This window comes from Sorghum bicolor, chromosome 3 (assembly GCF_000003195.3).
Source record: "Sorghum bicolor cultivar BTx623 chromosome 3, Sorghum_bicolor_NCBIv3, whole genome shotgun sequence".
Classification (NCBI taxonomy): domain Eukaryota; kingdom Viridiplantae; phylum Streptophyta; class Magnoliopsida; order Poales; family Poaceae; genus Sorghum; species Sorghum bicolor.
The window spans coordinates 8,264,180-8,287,132 of record NC_012872.2 but is presented as its reverse complement, the minus strand read 5'-3'; the positions used below and the strand labels follow the sequence as shown (position 1 = coordinate 8,287,132).

The window sequence follows — 22,953 nt, the reverse complement described above, 5'->3', positions numbered from 1 at the left end:
GTCAAACTGAAGCTTGATTGATCTCAATATTTATATGTAGAAGATATTCAAGCAAGGATCACCATATTGAAGAAATGATTATTCAATGAATACTTAATGTGATATGACTTGAGTATGGCTTGATAAGTTGAAGATAGCAAGGAAAGGGCTTCGAGGGACTAAGCGGAGGTGAAGGGATAAGCGACGGCTTAAGGACCGAGGTACCATGGCTAAGGTGAAGAAGAGAGTACTTGCATTGAGTCGAGGAACTAATCAAGCTATGAGGAGTCATATTGTGTTGAGAATCAAATCTTTAGTAGAAGTGACTTGAAGCCATGGAGGTGAACTCATATGTGTTGAAATGGTTCAAGTCACATGCTCAAGGTGTGTTTGCTCAAGAAAAGGAGACAAAGTTGATTGCAACCCTTTATGGAGTAATATTGAGAAGAAATGGCATATGGAGACATTGAAGACTCAAGTGGTTAAATTGGTTATATTCTCTTGTTCTTGAGTATAGGTATGTCGTACTATTAAGGGGGATGCAAAACGAATGATAGACAAGTCTCAAGTGCTCAAACTAACTGAACCCAAGTGCTAACATGAGAGAAAACACTTAGCACTGCACATGCACAAGTTGATCTTGGAGCTTGTTCTCTGCAGGGTTGGATAGCCCTTGAAACAAGCTTTCCGAAAAGTCCAAGATCACTGCAAACAGAGTTCGGAGTAAAAAGTTATGGCTTTTTCCGTAAGGTGACCTGTGCTGTTTTTACAAGGGCGGCAGTGCCACCCTTGTACAGTCACAACGGCTAGTTTTCGAATCCTAACGGCTAGTTTGAGTGGAATGAGTATATATACTCATCCCACTGCTTTTGGTCGTGCTGCTGACGCTCCAGACTTTCCAAAGCCTTCCCAAAGCCTCTCCCCAACCCTCTCTTTGTGAGAGTATTGTGCTTAGTGCATAATTTAGTGTTGGGGCTGTGTGACTAAGAGCTTGAGAGCAGATTAGAGCAATCCTAACCTTGAGCACTTGCTGAGCTTCGTCGATCTTCATTGTGCATTTGTTACTCTTGGAGGTGAAGCCTCCTAGACAGCTAGGCGTCGCCCGGCGAGCTCCCATGCTTGTGGTGAGCAGCGGGAACAGTTTGTAATCATCTCTTGCAGCTAGTGAAATCACCCCTCCTTCAAAAGGTAACACTCTTGTTTGGAGAACGAGGGAAGGGCAAGCCATTGGTGGCAAGCCGGTCCTTGTGTGGGCACCTCAACTACGTGGACTTAGGCCAGCCTTAGTGGCGACGCTGAACCACGGGATAAATATTGTGTGCTGATTTATATTCTTGCAATATTGTTGTTGAGATGATTGTAGGGATTGTGGCCGATCTACTTGGTGGTACTTGTGCTGCTGCTTATATCTGTTATTCAGTGACTAACATACTTGCAGGAAGCTAGGAAATTTATCTGATCTAAATTTCCTTGGTTGAATTTTGAATTATACTAAGTTCCTCGTGCGCAGGGCGTCAGTGCCGCCCTCCAAGGCCGGCAGTGCCGCCCTCTAATCTGATAGAGTTTTGAGTTGAAACTTTGCAGATTTGTCACTGGATATCTCAAGTACATCTTCACCAAGTTTGGGCTCCATTGGACTCACGGTTGTAGGAAGGCAGTGCCGCCCTCAAAGGGAGGCAGTGCCGCCCTGAGTTTTAATTTTTCTTTGAGCAGAATTTTCGCAGGCCTATTCACCCCCCCCCCCCTCTAGGCCTCCTCGGTGACATCAAGGTCCTTTCAAGAGGCAACTGCTTCTAGTATAACTGTAGCCTCCTTTTTATGTCCCCGATAAACACCTTTCCATCCAACTGGGCAATTTTTCCAGGTCCAATGCATGCAATCTGTAGAACCAAGCATTCCTGGAAAACCTCTACTCTCACCAATTGCAAGTAATCTAGCAGTATCTTGTTCATTAGGTAATCTCATGTAATCAGGTCCAAATACCTAAACAACGGCTCTGACAAACCTTCTCAAACTTTCTAGAGCAGTACTCTCCCCAATACATGCATAGTCATCTGTAGCATCAGCCGCTACACCATAAGCTATCATCCGAAATGCGGCAACCACCTTCTGTAAACAAGATAGTCCTAAGGTACCGGCTGCATTTCTCTTTTGCACAAAGTAGTCATCATGCTTCTCAACCTCATTCATTATACGAAGAAACACAAGGCGTCTCATTCGAAATCTATGACACAAGGTAAATTAATTAGGCACACTTGGACACATTTAGAAACAAATTTCAATCTATGGGGGAAAGTACAAACCTGCGCCTAAAATAGTTCGGCCCATATGTAGGATTATCTGAGAAATAGTCTTCATAAAGTCTGTTGTGGCCATACTGCCTATCACGGTTCAATACGCGATGTCCATCTACGGAACCACCATGACATGGGTGATTGATAGTGTCATTCGCTACTATGTTTGCAGCAGCAATATATAAATTATTGTCATCATCCGAAGACGAGGACTCGAGCAAATCATTCATATAACTGAGTTCATCTTCGGAATCCATCGTAGGCACGCTTTGGGCTATAGGGCAAAAGGACAAATTATTATCTAATCAACCAATATAATTACCAACCAATTGCAAAATTCTATCGTGGACAAACCTCTATGGCCGTGATGCCTTTCAATGCAGGATGGGGCAGCCGAATGCAGGTGCTGCGATGTCCAGCGATGGCCCGTGCGACCGGCAATGGCCTTCAAGCCGTGCGGCCGGCTGGACGTCCTCAACTGCCGAAACCCTACGTGGCCAGATGTCTGGGCGACGATGCCCTTTGCTCAAGCTGTGCGTTCCAAGTGGCGGCGCAAAGACTTAACGAGAAGAGAGACGAAGCCCACCGCACAAATGCCGCGCGCCGTTTGCCGGTCCGAAAAAAATGATGACGTGGCACAATTGAATATGAAGAGTCCTAGTTTTACCGAGTCTGTTGAAGACCACTACTAATTTTTTATCGTTTCTATTTTAAAGAGGATCTAAATTAGGAAATTTAGCTAGTCTTTTTGGAGAGTCTCTTGGAGATGCTGTGAGTTCGCCCCGTTTTCCTCCCCATTGCAGGGCCATTATTTGACCCAGATTCGAATGCCTCGTACATGACCCACCGGTGGGTTTGCGCCTCGTACATGGGCTACCAGGCCTTGTTGCTGTTTTCATGATCACTGGGCCCGTGTTATAGGCTTGTTGGAATCAGTCCCGTAAAGGAAACATGATGAGCGCCCAATGAGCAAAAACTCTTATGACTACTATTGACAGAAACATGACGGAAAATAATCAGATCATACAACCTTTAACTTCCGCTGGACTGTCGCTCTACGAAACCAATTGACCGAAAATGCATTTTTATGCACCGTCAAAACTAGTAGCACAGAAATTTAGAAAAGAAGGCATCACTCCAAGACGAATGCGAACTGCTTTACAACTAACAGCCCGTTCGCTTTGCTAAAAAGCTATGGATAATATATCGTGAAAGAAAAACAATGCTGAATGACTGTTAGATTCGGTAGATAAGTTCAAGCGAATAACCAAATGACCCATTGTGTAGTATTGTATTGTATTACTCCAGTAGTAGCTTAGTACCAGTGTACCACTGAAATGGCTGTCGTACTATATGCAAAAAATTGGTAATGGCGTATCCGTGTCCCTGCCCTGCCCTGCCCCTCTACTGCTGGCGTAGGTGATGGAGCGCCTGCGCCAGCGTCGGCGCGAAGCGGGTGACGTTGACGCGGACGTTCTGCTTGGCGAGGTAGAGCTCGAACACCTGGCCCCAGCCGCTGCGGTGGACGGAGTCCGGGTCCTTCACCGCCGGGTGCTCCGGCCCCAGCGTCTCCATCAGCGAGCTCTCCTCCGCGCTCACGCTGTAGTCCAGGTACTCGAGCCCCATGTCCGCGGCCGGCTCGCCGAACTCCGCCCGCGCGATGTGCTCCATCTTCCCGTACGGCACCACCTGGATGAGCACCCCGCCGGGCGGCAGGAACACCGCGTTCGTCAGCCCGGCGCCGTGCATGCCCAGCACCACGTCGAACGCGTTCACCACCCGCGCCTGCTCCGCCTCGTCGCCCCCGCCGCCGCCGCCCAGCTCCGCCACCACCGCCTCGAACCCCGCCGCCTCCGCCGCCCGCGCCACCTCCGCCTCGTTCGTGATCCGCCGGTAGTGGCCCCGGTGGATCAGCAGCAGCCGCGGCTTCTGTCCCCGGGACCGGGACGCCGCCACCGCGCCGCGCGGGAGCGCGTACGTCTCGCGCAGGAACCGGGTGAAGTCCGCCATGGTGAGGCGGCGGTCTCCCGGCACCAGCTCGGGGACGATGCTGAACTCCTTGTCCAGGCGGAGCCCCACCGTGACGTGCGGGAAGCACCGGACCTCCGCGTCGCCGTCCATGTCCACCACGTCGTGCCTGGACAGCCCCCGCAGGAACGCCCTGTACTTGACCAGCCACTGGGGCTGGAACTGGGCGTTGCTGATCAGGAACTTGACCTCGCCGTTGTATCGCCGCGACGCGACGAACAGCGGCACCAGGATGTCGGCGTAGTCGTGCCAGTAGTTGCCCGCGTACCCGCCGATCGCGAACAGGACCGCCGGCATGTCGTGCGTCGCCGTGCACGGCGCGGCGGCGGCCCGGTCCTGCAGCTGCGTCACCGTCACCTTCCTGAGGCTGGCGAACCTGCGCGAGTACGGCCGGATCATCCACTCGCTGTGCTCCGACCGGCTCGCCGGCACGAGGGTCACTGACAGGGCCGTGCCGTTGGTGCGGACGTCGCCGTCGACTTCGCAGGTGTCCGAGCGGCCTTCCATGTTGCATACCACCTTGCCATTCTCTGTTGCACATACGCCAAGGGACGTAAAAAAAATCACATCATGTTTTTTTAGGCCTCGTTAGGCCTTGTTTAGTTTCTATTTAAAAAATGTTCACCAATCATATCAAATCTTTAAACACATGTATAAAATATTAAATATAGAAAAAAACTAATTACACAGTTTAGTTGGAAATCACGAGACAATTTTTTTAAGCCTAATTAGTCCATGATTAGTCTTAAGTGCTACAATAACCTATATGTCACATATAGATGGATTAATTAGGCTTGATAAATTTGTCTCATAGTTTCCAAACGAGTTATGTAATTAGTCTTTTACTCTTTTATTAGGGCAACTTCAACAGTTTTGCAAATTTTGTTTGGCAAATGTTGTTATTTGCCAACTCTCAAAATGATATGGGAAGGGAAAAAAAGGACATCTCCAAGTGTTTGGCAATTTTGACTTGGCAAAAACAAAATTCTACTAGTTCTGTAGATCAACGAAGAAGCATCAGGTTGTCAGCTTGCTTTAAAAGCACGCGCATGCAAAATGTCAAGTCTATTCTAGTTTCTAGGTGTGCATAAATGCCAAGAAAGGAGGTGAATTTGCCAACTTGCTATAAATACCAAACCCAATTGCCAAACTGTTGGATAGAAAATTTTGAGAGTTTTGGCAAAAAACAAGAATGTCAAACCTATTTGTAAAACTGTTGGAGTTGCTTTTAGTATCCAAATACTTCTCCCAACATCATACGAAACATTCGATGTGACACCCAAAAAATTTTCGTACCCCCAAAACCAAAAACTTTTCAAAAATTTCCGTCACATCGAATATTGCGGAACATGCATGGAAGCATTAAATATAGTAAAAAATAACAACTAATTATGTAGTTTGCCTATAAATCGCGAGATGAATTTTTTGAGTCTAGTTACTCTATAATTGGATAATATTTGCCACAAACAAACGAAAATGCTACACTGGCCGAAAACTTTTCGTTTCGGCAGCTGAAAAATGCCTTAACTTCATTTTTTTTGACTGAATTGGAGGGGCCGAGGCCCCTACAGGAGTTTATTAAAAAAACAAAAGAGAGGTTCACCAAGTTAAAAAAAGAAAGGATAAGGGAAACAGCACAACCTTTTTAACTTCATTCATCGACTTGCCCTTACCTTCCTTCTTACCGTGTGTTTGGTTGGAGAGCGGAGCAAGCCGGGTCGGAGCGAACTCGTTCCCGTGGCTGTTTGGTTGGAGGAGGGAGAGTTGAGTTGGCTCTAGGGTGGAATATTCCTCTCGGATACGGGTTGGACTCGTCCGTCAAAATCTGGCGGACGGAGCCGCTCCAGCCGGGTTGGCTCCCACCAAACACTGAATTCCTTTAACCAAACATTAAACGGAGCCGCTCTGTCCCCAATCCTTCAACCAAACACTTAAACGGGTTGGCTCCGTCCCCAAAAGTAGAAGTACAACCAAACACTGGACGGGTTAGCTCTGTCCAACCCAGCTCACCAAACCCTCAACCAAACACACGGTTACGTTCGTTCATGCTAACCAGCCAACAAAGTTGCCTCAAACAAAATACTTTATCACATAAAAGTTCAGTTGGCTTTTATTTATTGGACAAGATCAAAGATCAGATGAATCAAATATGATATTACATCGGAGACAGTATTCACTGTTTCCCATGTGTTGACTTCGATCCGATACTCCAGTCATTGGTCTTTACGATGAGCTTTAGATACGACAACCATTTTCTTTTCTTTTAACCCTTTTACGATGAGGTTTAGGTACTCTAACCGAGAGAAATTTTGCTATATTACTAATTGGAGGATCCAATTAAAAGTTTATCTTATCCTTATGAGATGCATATAAATCTTAATATTATAAAGGCATGAATATCAATAATCTAATTAACATAGATAGGAATAGTCATTGGATCTAGAGTCCATTTGTTGGTAGCACATCCTATCCTCTGCTCCACCCAAGAAGCCGAGCAGTCGGCCAAACAACAATTTCACCTGCTACCCCTCACGAGATGCACTCCATCCGTTTCAATCATTTTAAACTACATGTGGGGGGAGTGGAGAAACCTCACTCCCTAGATTTGTTCTAGCTTCCATCCTCTTTGTTGCTGCCCCTCACCTGTCACATCATCACCTTCACCTTCACCGTCTCTCATCCCCGTCATGCTGGGTCAGGAGGCAGCCATCACTCCTCTTTGTCTCTCTCCATGTGCCAAGGTCCGCTCCTCTCTATGATGTGCGATGAAGAAATGCATAGGGAGGGCAAGTCCATTGTGTGTGATGGCCGCCATAGCCTAGGGAGGAGCTCGTTTCAAGGAGCAGGAGGACCTTGATACACAGGTAGCTAGGCTCGACACCAGGTGGAGGAGTTCGATACGTGAGAGCTAGACTTGGATTCGTGGGTAGCCAGTCATGATTACTAGGACGAGTTTGATTCGTGGGCGACATAGCTCGATTTGAGGGGGTAGGAGCTTGATTCGCAAGCAACCATGCTTGATTTGAGGAGAGATGATATTGTTTTGTGGGTGGTTTATCTAGTCATCCACAAAGCACTCACCCAACCATGCCATGAGTGTTGGTGTCGCTTGAAGTGCCACCAAATGCTTTATTCAAAAAGCTGAAGCTGTTAGAAGCAAGGAGCTAGGAGCTAGAGCTCCAGGAGTGTGGAGAAGCGCTATCAAACAGGTCATATTAGGTTTTCTAAAAGTTACACTCCTCTATCGTTATTAAAAAACAACATAAATTAACCGCTAATTAGTAATATAAGTTACCCACAAATGTGATTATGAAACATAATCTAAAATAACTCACTAATTTACATCTATAAATGATGATATCATGAGAAATAATCTAACGGAGCTCCTAAATTTATATAACAATTATCCACTCTGCCATTATGATAGATAATATAAACAACCCCTTAAATCTCTATCTAAATTTTCACTATTGTCAATGCTAAAAAATAATTTGATGGTCTAGTAAGAAAAGTAATTATGATCAAGACGATAGGAATGCTCACCTGTTTCACTGGGAGCTTTGATATCATCCATGATTCGTTGCGCTTCTGTAATGACAACTGCAAATTAAGCAAGAAGAAAGATATATCTCCATAAGGATCATATGTCTCAAAACTTTAAAGATGTCAGAAATCCTCTCATCTCATAAGTATCCCTCTATTCTAAATTACAAGTCATTTTGGGTTTTTTAGATAATAAAGTTATTATCTACAAAAATCCGAATGAGTTATAATTTAGAATAGACTTTACTATGAAATGCACTCGGATTATCCAACTATTCCCATAGCTCGGGCCATATATATCTAGAGACAGCAGTGTGCCAGTGACAACTGACAAGTACTAATAAATGGACCATAGGTTTATTAGCCGATCAAAGGTCAGATGATTCAGGTAGTATATGTATATTGTTACACCGGAGACAGTATCCACTGTTCCCGATGTGTTGACTTCGAAACTACCATGCTAGCTCGTTTTGTTTTTCCCTTGTCACGCTGAGCTTTGGATGCTGCATGATCTGAAAGAAATGAGCAAGCAAACTGCAAATATGATACCAACAGCAGGGGTGTTTACCTGTTTCATCGGGCGCTTTTACATTATCCATGATAACTTGTGCTTCCGTAATAACAACTGCACGTTAACAAGCAAAAAAAAAACATATCATCATCAGGCCATATATCTCAAAACTTCAAAGTCTCAGAAAGCCCATCATCTCATAAGCTAGTAGCTTTTGGGATGGAAAATGCCCCCTCTACGATCATACAACTGTTACCATAGCTCGGGCCAATATATAGACACAACAGTGACAAGTGTTCCTAACGGATCATGAGTGATAAAGATCGGCGTATATATATATGCTAACACGTGAGAGAAAGATTACTGGATTAGCACTCATCGATTGAAGACTGACAAAATCTAACTTAACTGTGGATGAGTTCATCAACTTGGGAGACGAACAATTTCTGTAAAGAACTGAGGTGAAATGAAGGATTCATCATTACCATGGGAAGCGCCGACCGCGAAATGCTGAGCGACAAGGTAGATGAGGAGCATGAGGAGACCGGCGACGACGAAGCCGGCGTTGATGTGCCTCTGCGCCGAGCTCTTCTGGCTCTTCCCCGACTTCACCTCGCTGCCGCGCATCGGAACTTCCTGCTGCCGCTGCCGCCGCCGCGCTCGCTGCTCTTCGTAGCTGTCTAGCTAGTTGCTGGCGCTTGTTGCGCGTTACCATACCATGTTATCATTACTTTTACTCGTGGAGTATGCCGAGCTCGAGGCTAATCTCATGGGGTGAAGTCAAGTGTCCAAATGGTTGACTATACTACTAGCTAGCTACTAGTAGTACTAGCTGATCGTTCTACTTGCTTCTGATTGTGAAAATATTATACTCTGAAAATAATAATAAAAAAAGCACACGCTAAACGAAAGGAACGGTGTCATTCATTGCGATTCTTTTCTTTCATAGAAACTGATGCTTATAGGAATTTAGCAACATGCATGTATGTTGTCAGTGGCAAGGTAATGTGGGCTTTTAAAAAGATTGATCTTTTTTATACATTGCACACACATATTTCAAAATGTTCAAGGGGCTCTAAATTTTTAGAGCGCAGACAAAGAATGTAACCATGGCTAGAGCAACTCCAATAGATATGATATCTATGTTATCTAGACTATTTTAAGATTTTTAAAGCAAAATATAAAAGTCTAACAGGTGTGTTATCTAGTTTGCTAAAATAGCAAATTTACTATTCTTAAACTTTCGCTTGCCATAGATAGCACGCTGTCCTCACTGGCTATCTTATGCAAAGGCTATATTGAAACTCTGTACTTTGGGTGAGGTTTTTATTTTAACAATGATTAATCTTGTAGTTTAGAATATAATTTTAGTTAGTCTCTTATAGAGATGTTTAAAGATGACAATGAAAGATGCCAAGATAGTATCAAATAACTTCACATAGAAAAAAACTCTATGTCCTTCAACCAAACGGTTCAAGGCGGGTTTGTGTAGTCGGGGGAAGGAAGCGAGTCACTGCCCCTTTACAGCTATACCATCCAAAAAGAGGGTTTTTGTCTGATTTTTTTCTCAATTTAGATTTTTTCTATAAAATTTCACATTTATATCCCTAGACGTTAAAACCTTATCTTTAAACCCTAAGCTCGGCACTAAGGTAACTAGTCTCATCACCATATATCATGGCACCAAGGTTGGAGGTCAGGGTTGGTGTGGCTTGTGATGTGGCGTTGACATGGCCAGAGCTCGGCACCACGATTTACAGCGCCGCACTTTGAATTTAACCCTAGCCTAAGTAATCATAACTTAGACATCCCAAAATTTTATCATGAGATGGTCATATAAATTTTGGTTACAATTTTACTATGAGATGAACGTATAGGAATTTGGCTACATTTTTACCGTGGTAAATTTGGCTACAACCTGTGTTCTTTCATTTTCGAAAAGGAACAATCGGTTTGTCTAACATCCATTTTCTTTATGGCTTTTGCGATGCATAGTGTGAATGGCCTTTGGATGCACTCAAATTCACCTCAATCTATGTGTGTTCTAGTAGATTGGAGTGGAAAATAGTTTAAGTTCCACTCTAATCTATTTAAGACTCAGGTGAATACGAGTATATTCAAACCACAGGCCAGTGAAGTAAGTTCCGCCACTCGCAGTATGTCCTGCTCGTTCATGAACCGGCGGTTGTGCCCTCGGTGACCAGCCGCAGCCGCAGCCGCGGCCTCTTGTCCCGCTCCCGGATTGGAACCATGCTGGCCGGCGCGTCGCGCTGGAGCGCGTGTAGACCTCGCGGCTGAACCTGGCCAGTGAAGTCGGCCATGGACAGGCTGCGGTCGCTCGGTGCCCACTCCGGGACGATGCTTAGGCTGCCGTTGTGCATGTGGATCCCCATGGTGACGTGCGGCCGGGAAGCACCGAACGTGTGCATGTGTTGCGTGTTGTCGTCACCATCGAGGTTCACGGCGTCGTACTTGGACAGCCGCTGCAGGCTGCCGGCCACCAGAAGTTGCCTGTCAGCCCGCCGGTATGTTGTAGCTAGGTCTCCGTGCACGCCGGGGTGGCAGACTTGTCCTCCAGCTTCGTCACGGTGACCATCTTGATGTCTTGCGTGAGTATGGCCAGATCCTCCACACAGTCCACTCACGGCGCTCCGACCAGCTCGCCTGATAAATGTTGTAAATGTTAACATATTTTGATAAAACACTTATTTGATATTGTAAATGCTGTAAATGTGTTAATACATTTTTCTATAAATTGGCCACCTGGAGAAATTTAACTTAAGGCAAAACTAAAATGATTTACAATTTGGAACAAAGAGAATATAATTTAACATGAATTGTTATTGTGTTATTTCTCACTAGTTAAGAAAATATATACGTATATAAAAAAAATGATATGTTCATTGCTCCCACATGCATTTATACGTGATATGCATGGTGGAAAAGATCTAGCTGTTACATTAGTACTTTAATTACAAAGAAACTTCGTTCCCCCTTTTGCTCTCAGCAGAAAAATACAAAACGAATAACAATAAAACAATATGGCTCCATATATACATGTTGACGAATTACCCACCACTGGTACTACACAAAATAGCTTTATACTCGTCTTAGTCGCCCAGTGCCATTTGTTAAGGCCGGATAAATGCAACTAGATTTATTGCATTTTACATGCATGTAAATGTTTCAATACAAAATACAATAGGAAAAAGAGAGAGAGAAATATAGAGACATTGCTTTAATACAAGATGTGTGTGAAAAATAAAAGTATCTACAAAAAGTCATAGAACATGATGTATATAGGATCAATATCAATCTATTCATATCATTGAAAAACAAGTGTCCGCTCAATTAAAAGCAAACATTATGGTAATGAAGTGGGACATATAGTTTTTTCAAAAAAAAAGAAGTGGGACATATGCTCAGATATTCAATGGGGGATGACTAAAGTAGATGAAACAAAAAGCAACCCATGTGACTAACTCAGTACTCACATCATTGTTGAAGTTAATGACAAAGATGGGTATAGAAAGCCCACTATATTGTTGCCAACAACTGAGTCTAGATTTTATGAAAGCTTCTAGAATTTATTTTTTCTGCTTAACAAAAATAACTAGGTAAAGATTAATATGGATGTTTTTATTAAGGAGTTGAATCATTAAGAATAAGATGGTAAGCTAAGATAAAGCTTACTGTATTAGCTAACATATGTGGGCCGACTTTCAGTGACCAATGCTCGTTATTGTGAACTGTAAGCAAATTAATCTCAAATGTTAATTTAAGAGGCACCAAATGCCTTCTATTTTGCCACGATCATGGGGGAAAAAAAGCTAGGTTGCAGGGAGAGGCGTATCTCACGTGTGTTGTGACTTTTGCTAACTCTTCATATTAATACAATGTTGGGAAACCATATCTTTCAAATATATATATATATATATATATATATATATATATATATATATATATATATATATATATATATATATATATCCGAGACGTTGGTGCCAAGCATTTGCCGCATGTTGACTTAATTGATCACATCCGGCATCATGCTCATTTCTTAAGATTGGCCTCATTCAGTTTCTTAACATGGCACAGCTGCAACAGCTAATATTTGACCAGAATCACTACTATTTGGTAAACTTAGACCTAAGTAGGTGCTAATCCATTACTCAAAATCACGATTCGATGCCCAGATCTAGCTATTCTGACATCCAGTGTTTCTAACTCATTTTCCAACCATGATTTGTCACTTAGATATATTAAATTAAATTTGTACGTAATAAGGTCAAATCCGGTGATTGTTACCTACTCCATCCATTTCAAATCATTATAAGACGCTTTGACTTTTCTAAATATATTATTTTTACTATGAATTTAGATATAGTGTACTCCCTCCGTTCCAAAAAGAGTGTCGTTTCAGAATTTGAGACATCTTGTTTGATCATCCGTCTTATTCAAAATTTTTACATAAATGTTATATATTTTGTTAAAACCTATTTTATCATTAGAGATACTTTACTATTGATTTATTTATTTTATAGTTTACATAAAATTTTTAAATAAGACGAACGGTCAAACACGATTTCTAAAAGTCAAAAACGTCATTCCTTTTGGGACGGAGGGAGTATATCAAATTATGTGCACAGTTAGAGAAAGTTAAAACATTTTCTAATTTCAAATGAAGAAAGTAGTAGGCATATCCTTGATTTACAACTGCAAAATATGTGTTTATTGGCAAAATGATTGGTAAATCTACTAAACATGGAGGGCATATGGCAATCCCTTTTAACAAACAAATACCTGAGCTTGAAATCCCTTACTCAAGTGATGCTAAACCCAATGATTCGCATTTTTGGAGAGGCCTCATGCGCATCAAAGATGAGGTACTGGCTAAAGGTTCCTTTGTTATTAAAGATGGGACCAATACACGTTTCTGAGAGGACACATGGGTAGGTGATAAGCCTCTAAAAGTTACATACCCTTCTCTTTATAATATAGTGCGCGATCGACACGCTACTGTTTCGAAGGTGATGTCTACAAGTCCCCTAAATATCTCTTTTTGTAGGGCACTGGTGGGTAATAAACTTCTAGAATGGCTCAATTTAGTAGCAAAAGTTTCTAATGTTGAATTGATGGATGGCTCCGATTATTTTAAATAGAACCTGACTATATCCGAATTATTTTCTGTCCGCTTGTTGTATCTTCATCTTATGGATACACAAACACCATTCATGCATAAGAAACTCTGAAAAATTAAAATTCTTCTAAAGATCAAAAATTTTCTTTGGTTTCTTCAAAAAGGCGTTATCCTAACTAAGGATAACCTCGCCAAAAAAAAACTGGAAAGGGAGTCAGAAATATATCTGTTGTAACATGAATGAGACTATCCAACACTTATTCATCGATTGTTCCTTAACCAAAACAATTTGGAGGATAATTTTCTTTGCTACTAATTTAACCCCACCTAGATCTATTAGTCATATGTTTGGTACTTGGCTTCATAATCAGAATAAGAAGCTTAGAACTTGGCTTCATAATCAGAATAAGAAGCTTAGAAGTTTGATCTGGGTTGGGGTAGCTGCTATATGTTGGGCTGTTTGGAGATGCCGAAATGATATTAGTTTTAACAAACTCAAAACTAACTCTATTATATAGGTTATTTTCGGGAGAGCATACTGGTTGCGCTTCTAGACCCCGTTGCAGCGTGATGAGCAAACTAAAGACATCCTCTCGACGATAAGCAAGAAATTGGAGACGATTGCTTTAGAGATTTCTAATAGAGGATGGAAACATTTTTATTGTTTGCTTTAGTACCATGGTCATTTGTTTTTAAGACCATGTTTGCTCTTTCCTTTATCCAAAACTTTGTAATAACTGGCGGTGTACATCCTCGGATGTAGAGGCCGGATATTTATATCCATTATCTAAAAAAATGTGCTATTGTGGGATATTTGGCCTTTGCAAAAATTTTTGGGTTCGGTTATTGTAACATTTTTGTTTGTATTTGATAATTATTGTCTAACTATGGACTAACTAAGTGTTGGGGAAAAGCTGCATCCTTCCCCCTGGTAGCGTCGGAGGTTATCCTTCACCTGAGGAACCTCCGACGCCTGAAACGTCGGAGGATATCCTTCGACGGGAAATGCTAATGTTGACGACTCGTCTGGTCGTGCAGTGTGTGTGCAGGGACTGAGACACCGGCGGAGGTCCATGAGCGAGGAAAGGTTGGAACCTCCGACCCTCCCGGGTCCGAGGATGGCGGGAGAACGCAGCCAGGCCAAGGAACCTCCGACTGGACCAGGCTAAGGAGGAACTCCCGGGGTGGCCGGGTCGAGCAACCTCCGACCAGCCGGGCTGCGGAACCTCCGACACCAAAGCGTCGGAGGATCCGCAACTGGGCGGAGGATCCAAGCCTCCGACCTGCTGAGGCCCCAGTCAAAGGATGAACGAAGGGTTTGCAATGTGAAATTACGCAGGTGTATTAGGGTCAGTAGACTGCGATGAAAGGATATACTGGAATATTCCCCCACCGTCACGGGGTATTTATGTAAATGTCATTAGGTCGGTTTCCAGGCCCTATATAAGGGGCGTGACACCGCCATTAATAAGAGAGAGAGCATTCATTGTGTTCACCTACTGTTGAGCCCGCTGCTCGTCGGAGCTCAGATCTCTCACGGCACCGAGTGAGAAGGTTCTCTATTCATCGTACTGCTGGGGAGTGCGGAGAGCATCTTCCCAACATTGGCGCCCACCGTGGGGCTTGGAGTATAACCTGCGATGGCTGGAAAGAGAACAAGCACCACAAGACCTCGGGGAGAGCCCTCCAGGAGAGGAAGGCCGAGGAGGGCCGTGCGGAGCACGTACGCGACCGTGGAGGGAGAAGGTTCTGAGGGCGAGCAGCCAGAGAACGAGCAGCCGGAAACACGCCAGGAACCTCCTCCCGCCGCAGGCTCGGCGCAACCCTCGGCCACGCAAGAGCTCCAGCAGCTGCAAACACAATTGCAGAACCTTCAGCAAGAGCGAGACCGGATCGCTGCCGCCTACACCGCTAGCCAAGAGGCAGCGGTAGCCGCGACGCAAGCGGCCGAGATCAGGCAGCAGCTTTCACTCCTGCAGGCAGAAATCCTTAGCATGCAACCTCCACCTCAGCCGACAATCCAGCCCGCTGTTCTGACCAGCGCCGGCCCAACATTAGACGCGCAACCGGCAAACTACGGTGGCATGCTGCGGGGCATGTTGGACCTTCGCTCCCCTTTGTCCGAAGGATTGCAGACCTCGCCTTGGCCAACAACCTACAAACCTATCACGCTCCCTAAATTCAGCGGAAAGGCCGATCCGCGCCAGTTCCTGATGAGTTTCGAAGCAGCCGTGGCCTCAGCTGGAGGGAATGAAACTGTGATGGCAAAATCCTTCGTGATCGCAGCCGAGGGAGATGCCTTGGCGTGGTACTCGATGCTCAGACCCGGGTCGATCTATTCATGGGAGAACCTTCGAGACAAGATTTTAGCGAATTTCTAGGGATTCGCGGTCGAATCACTAACCTCCACGGACCTGTTCCAGTGTCGCCAGAATCAGGGAGAGGCACTGCGGGAGTACTTCCAAAGGTTCGTGCAGACTAAGGCGAGAGCACCCGGCGTGCCGGAGGAGGTTGCCATTGAAGCGGCCATCAAGGGTCTTCGCATAGGGCCCTTCGCGGCTCATTTGGCCAGAGAAAAGCCAGCATCCATGCATGAGCTGTACCACGAGTTTGAGAAGTATTGCAGGTCAGACAACGACTACCGCAAAAGGTTGGAAGACCAAAACTCTCAGAAGAGGCAGAGCAATGATAGAAATCACAGAAGAAGAACCTCAGCCAGGATGAACGCCGGCCACAGCGAGAGGCTGGTGGACAGATGATGAATATCGAGCAACCGAAAAATGACAGGCCGGAAAATAACCATCCACCAACGGAAGCGCGAAACTCGGAACGCATACCCAATCAAGCTGGAAGAGGGGGTCGAAATGCGGGATGGCGAAAAAATCAAAGCCAGCGACCACGGAAACAGTATTGTTTCTTCCATGGAGAGGAGAAGGGTCACTCCACCAGAGATTGCCCAGATGCAAAAGAAACTCAGGAGAGGATCAAGAGCAGGTCAGCTCCGCAACCTCCGATACCAGTTGCTCAACCTCGGGAAGTAAATCACACATTCCCTCAAACCTTCTACCATTCATATGTCGGAGGTTCAAGCCAGCAGCACCCAGCTCCACTTCAGCCCAGCGCGCTAGCCTCCGCTTACTATCCCAGCTTCCTGCCAGCTTGGCGCCCAGCCCAGCAAACCGCGGACCACAACCTTCCACCAAACTATGTTCCTCCACGACCTCCACATATCACGTACATCGAAACCCCGCAACCCCACCAGCAGTCACTACCTCCTCCCCCAAACCATCTACAGCTACTCCAAGCCCCACCACCACCAAAAACCGAACCCCACCCTGATAATCAGATCGGCCCTCATACACCCCTGCCTACGATTGGAATGATCTTACCAATAGCTGGAGGGTCCTCAATGGAGTTCCAGACAAAGAAACAGAAGAAGGATCACCTCCGGCTTGTCAACAACATTGCAGTTCAAGGGCCAGTGAGATGCACTGATTGGTCCAGAACCCCAATAACCTTCACCGAGGAAGATCTAAGATTGGAAAGCTACCCTCACATAGACGCCTTGGTCATAACAACAAATGTTGCGGGTTGGGGAGTAAGCAGGATCTTAGTGGATTCAGGAAGTTCCGCAGACATAATATTTGCTGGAACCTTTGACCAAATGAAGCTCAGTAGAACCCAACTCCAACCTTCGGAGTCACCTCTGATCGGGTTCGGAGGAAAGCAGATACATGCTCTGGGGAAGGTCGCCTTGCCCGTATCCTTCGGCACAACGGAAAACGCAAGAACAGAGTACGTCACCTTCGATGTGGTAGACTTGCACTACCCATATAATGCCATATTCGGGCGAGGATTCTTGAACAAGTTCAATGCAGCCGCTCATATGGGATACCTGTGCATAAAAATCCCGGCTCTGCACGGAGTGATAACGGTTCACGGAAGTCAAAAGGAGGCAAGAAACATAGAGAAAGCAATCTACAAGTCCTTCCGGAACATAAACTCCGTAGACTCTACGCAGCATGAAGCTTCCCAGCCACCAGACATGCCAAGGGGGAAAACAGACCTGGCTGATCAGGAGGAAACGAAATGTGTCCCTCTACAGGAAGCTGTTCCAGATAAGAAGGTCATCATCTCCGCCACCCTTAGTAGAGAGGAGGAACTCGAATTGCTAGACATGTTGCAAAAGAACCAAGATATCTTCGCTTGGAGTGCCGCTGACCTACAAGGAGTCAGCAGAGACATAATAGAGCATTCGCTGGACATTGATCCGAGGATGAGGCCGAAGAAGCAGAGACAGAGAAAAATGTCTGAAGAAAGAACCTTAGCCGCGAAGGCAGAGGTACAAAGACTCCTGGACGCAAAGGTCATCAGAGAGGTCATATACCCGGAATGGTTGGCAAATGTGGTCCTGGTCCCCAAGAAAAATGGCAAAATGAGAATGTGCATAGATTTTACGGATCTCAACAAGGCTTGTGTCAAAGACTCCTTCCCCTTGCCAAGGATAGATACCTCTGTGGACAAAGCAGCTGGTTGTCAGAGATTCTCACTGCTGGACTGTTTCTCCGGTTACCACCAAATTTGGCTCAAAAAAGAAGACGAAGGAAAGGCAAGCTTCACGACCCCATTCGGCACGTATTGCTACACCAGAATGCCAGAAGGTCTCAAAAACGCTGGAGCAACCTTCTCCAGAATGATGGGGAAGGTTCTAGGAAGTCAGTTACAGAGAAACATCATAGCCTACGTCGACGATGTTGTCGTCATGAGCAAGCGCAAGGAAGATCATATCAAGGACCTGCAGGAAACCTTCGTCAACCTTAGATCTGCCGGGCTGAAACTTAACCCGGAGAAGTGTGTGTTCGGGGTCAGCAAGGGAAAAATGCTGGGGTATATCATCAGCTCCGAAGGAATTAGAGCTAACCCAGACAAGACAAAAGCAATCATGTCAATGGCAGAACCTTCAAACAAGAAAGAAGTGCAAAGACTGACCGGCCGAATAGCAGCCCTCAACAGATTCATTTCAAGATCGGCAGAACGAAGCCTCCCATTCTTCAAGGTGCTGAGAGGAGAAGGTAAAACAGAATGGGGTCCGGAGCAATCAGAGGCCTTCAGGCAGCTCAAGAATTACATTGCAACCAACCTGGTGGTAACAGTGCCCGAACCAGACACTCCACTACTATTGTATGTGGCTGCCTCCGAGCACGCTGTCAGTGGTGTTCTAGTGCACGAGACAAGCGACACTAAAGGAACGGTGCAAAGACCCGTTTACTACGTATCCGAAGCTTTGTCAGGAGCAAAGCTGAACTACACGGAGATAGAAAAAATCGCATACGCGGTTCTGTGTGCATCAAGGAAGCTCAAGCATTACTTCCAAAGCCATGAGATTAAAGTGCCCACTTCACAGCCATTGGGTGATATCCTTAGGAACAAAGAGGCTTCCGGACGTATAGGAAAATGGGCAGCCGAACTATCACAGTTTGATATCACCTATGTCCCCAGAACCTCCATCAAATCCCAAGCCCTGGCTGACTTCATGGCAGATTGGACACCTTCGAACAAAAACGACGAGAAGGTAATCGATCAGCCGTGGACGCTGTATACAGATGGCGCCTGGGGTCAAGCGGGAGCAGGAGCGGCAGCCGTTCTAATCGCACCATCTGGACTCAAACTAAAGTTTGCTATACGACTCGAATTCAAAGCAACAAACAACATAGCTGAGTATGAAGGTCTCATCCTCGGGCTGAACAAAGCTAAGGCTTCGGGAGCAAAGACACTACTCATCAAAACAGACTCCCAAGTGGTGGCAGGGCAAGTGGAGAAGGAATACCTAGCACACAACCCGGAGCTGGCAAGATACCTGGCCGTCGTAAGAGGCCTGGAGAGAAGGTTCAAGGGATTCACTCTGCATTACATTCCAAGAGCCGAAAACTATGAGGCAGACGAGCTAGCCAAAGCAGCAGCCAACAACACCCCCTTGCCAGAAGGAACCTTCCACCAGATTGTTGCAACACCCGCAACCGAATCGTTGCCAAAAGCCTTTCGCTCAGTCCTGCTGACAGAAAGCGAAGATTGGAGGCAGGCAATAGCTGATTGCCTCAAAGGCGAGACAGCTGTAGATGACGAAGCAACAGCCAAGAGGATGGAGGCAAGAGCAAGGAATTACACCTTCTTTGACGGGACCCTGTACAAGAAAGGCGTAGTCCAACCTTTGCTGAGGTGCATATCACAAAACGAGGGCAGAGAACTCCTACAAGAGATACACTCCGGGATGTGTGGGTCTCACATTGGACCTCGCGCATTGTCTGCTAAAGCATTAAGACAAGGCTTCTACTGGCCAACTCACATTAAAGATGCTGAAGAAATAGTGAAGACATGCAAAGCCTGTCAAACCTTCTCACCAATTCAGTCAGGACCTTCAGCACTAACTCAGCTCATACCAGCATCATGGCCGTTGCAGAGATGGGGAATGGACCTAGTAGGACCAATGCCAACTGCCCAGGGGGGAAACAAATTCGCCGTCGTGGCCATCGAATACTTCACAAGATGGATCGAAGCTAAGCCACTGGCAACCATAACCTCTGAAACAATCAGGAAATTTTTCTGGCAGAACATAGTCTGCAGATTCGGAGTCCCACGCTTGCTCACAGTTGACAACGGGAAGCAATTTGATTCAGACAGTTTCAAGGAATTCTGCCATCACATAGGAACCAAAATTGCTTTCGCATCTGTTTATCACCCAGAGTCAAACGGGGCCGTGGAGAGAGCAAACAGAACAATATTCTCCGCAATCTCCAAGACCTTACTCAACCTACGCAAGGGGAAATGGGTTGAAGAACTACCAAGAGTTGTATGGTCACATAACACAACTGTTTCAAGAACAACTGGGTTCACTCCATTCAAGCTCTTGTATGGGGAAGAGGCAATGTTGCCCGAAGAAATCAAGCATCAAAGCCTGCGTTCCATGAAGCAGCAGTTGGCTGAAGATGAAGAGTACTGCAAGGAAACCTTAGAATCAATAAGACTTGAGGCAGTGGAGAACATTACCAGGTATCAACAAGAAACCAAGAATTGGAGAGACCGCAAGGTAGTACGAAAAGACATACAAAATGGGGACCTGGTGCTCAGGAAAAAAGGATATCACCCAAACGCTGGTAAATTGCAACCCAAGTGGGAAGGACCTTACACAGCAATACAAGCGGGCAGGTCGGGATCCTTCTACCTGAAAGACCTCGAAGGTAGAACCTCCACCCACACGTGGAACATCGACAATCTACGTAGATTTTACATTTGAGTGTAAGGATGACCCCTGCAAAATAAGCGGCGGCATCCACATCCCTAAATACGCTTGTTTTCTTTTTCTCTACTTTTTCGCATTCCAAGGTCTGCACTCTTTTCCTCACAGGGGTACTCCTACCAGGAGGTGAGGTTTTTAACGAGGCAGAACCTATGTAAAAACCTCTGAAATATAAAGAGGAATCCACCCCAGAACCAAAGCCCAAAAAGTCGAAAAACAGCCAGCAACGAGGCTGTAGCATTCGACAAAACATCACGTGATCACAAGGACCCTCCGCAGCTTTCATCCAAAAGATAAGAAAGCTCGGAACGTCCTCAAAGGTGAAAAAACACCAAATCCTTAGCAAAAGACCTAGCCAAGAGCCGGGCAGCAAGGATAACATGGCCAAAAAGTGAAAAAGTCCTGTCCTCCTCAGGCATCACAACATGGCCAGAAGGAACAAAACCTTCAAACCTGACAAAGACCTGAGGAAAATCAGGCATCAGGAACTATATTATTTTTGCCAAAAGGCAGCGGAGGTTTAACATTCACAAGACAGACCTCAACAAAATTCACATAACCTTCACCAAAATAAGGTCGAAGGTATCCTGCTACTCTAAGCAGACCCCCAACAAACAAAGTGTGAAATTAAAACGAAACTACAATAACCCTCAGTCAGGTACAGCAAAACCAACTACCACAACAACCATCAATAACCCGAAAATAAATTTTAACCTAACTAAGTACATAAAATAAATGCACGAAAGCCTATAAAACCAGACTAAACCTGCCCCCCACCCTCAATCAGGATCAGTATACAAAGAACCGATCATCGAGTGCAAACCTAGCAGTCAAAAAGCAAAAATCCTAGGCCACTATGGAAGCAGGAGTTAGCCTCACAACAGCAACAAAACTTTGTATCGCACGAAGCTTCGTAATACTAGAACTGCGGCGTTGTGATGAACATCGACCACAAAGTCGTATACAGCCACAACAGAAACAATGGAAGTCAGACTCAGAGGTCTCTGAAGGGTATCGCACGAAGTCTCGTAACGTCCCTTCAGAACCTCTGACTCAGATAGCCGAAGGTTCTCCTCGACAACACTCCACGGGAGTCGAGCAAAGGAAAAAAATAGCACAATTCAGCGAAGGATCCTTCGCACCAAAAAAAATCGAAGGTTCTAAAGCCAAGAAGCGGCGACCCTCCGCGCAAGAAAAAATCAACAACACCTTCGCAACATCAAGCATCAAGAACAAGCAAGCCACAGCAACACAAAGATCCTTATGCTCAACACCACCGTGACGTTGCAATATATAAATGCTGTAGCGCGAAGGTTGTAATAAAAATGAGATCGAAGGTTGTATCAAACTTAAAAACTTTATTATTGATGAAGAAATCATTACAAAAGTTCGTTTACAAGAAAAGAATAAAATCATCCTTCGACACATAAAAAGTCGAAGGTTACAGGTAGCTTGTACAAGTTCAACTTACAAATCCTCCTTCTACTAAACAACCGAAGGATCTATGAGTCACGTACAAATTATAGCGCGAAGGTTGTCAAAATTAAAAGGTGCGAAGACCATGTGGTAAAAATGTCTGATCTTTATTAACCATATACAATGTACATAACAGAAGCTTACAACAAAAAACGAGAAACATCCTCCGACCGTAAAACGTCGAAGGTTCTAAGACCCTCGCACAATTCTAACATACGAATCTGGAAAAAGCCTAAGATCATCACAGTAATCACGAACAAGGAAATCAACTAAGTCATCTATACTACGCGCAGGATACTTATGGCGCCACCAGTCAATTAGATAACCCCTCGCGTACAAATCTCCACGCTTGAACGTCACCGGGGTAACGTAACTTCCTTCGACAAAGTTCGAAGGAAGATCTTCCAACGGAGCAGAACTCACAACCTGCGCAGAAAATAACAACTTCAAAGCCAACACAAACGAAGGATAAAACCAAAAAGCCAAACGAATCTTTCGAACCTCCGGAAAACCTTGAAGAAAAGGCTCAGCAACATCCTCAGAAGCCTCCGCCACCCAACGTACCCTATCCCTCTCACCAAAGATGCGAAGGATAGGATATGGCAACTACATAAACACATCAAATCATGTCAAAAAATACAAGCAAAACCTACGATAAACGAAAAGAAAAACAAAAACCTCCACCTAA

General features: G+C 45.1%; 1 protein-coding gene across 1 annotated transcript; it reads right to left on the bottom strand.

The window, feature by feature from the left end:
• LOC8070434 lies at positions 3,495-9,134 on the bottom strand. Its single transcript, XM_002455249.2, has 4 exons — positions 8,841-9,134; positions 8,413-8,469; positions 7,845-7,901; positions 3,495-4,831 (listed from the first exon to the last, which is right to left on the bottom strand). Exons 1-4 carry the CDS (start codon positions 8,980-8,982, stop codon positions 3,678-3,680), a joined length of 1,410 nt encoding a protein of 469 aa, XP_002455294.1. The 5' UTR covers positions 8,983-9,134; the 3' UTR covers positions 3,495-3,677.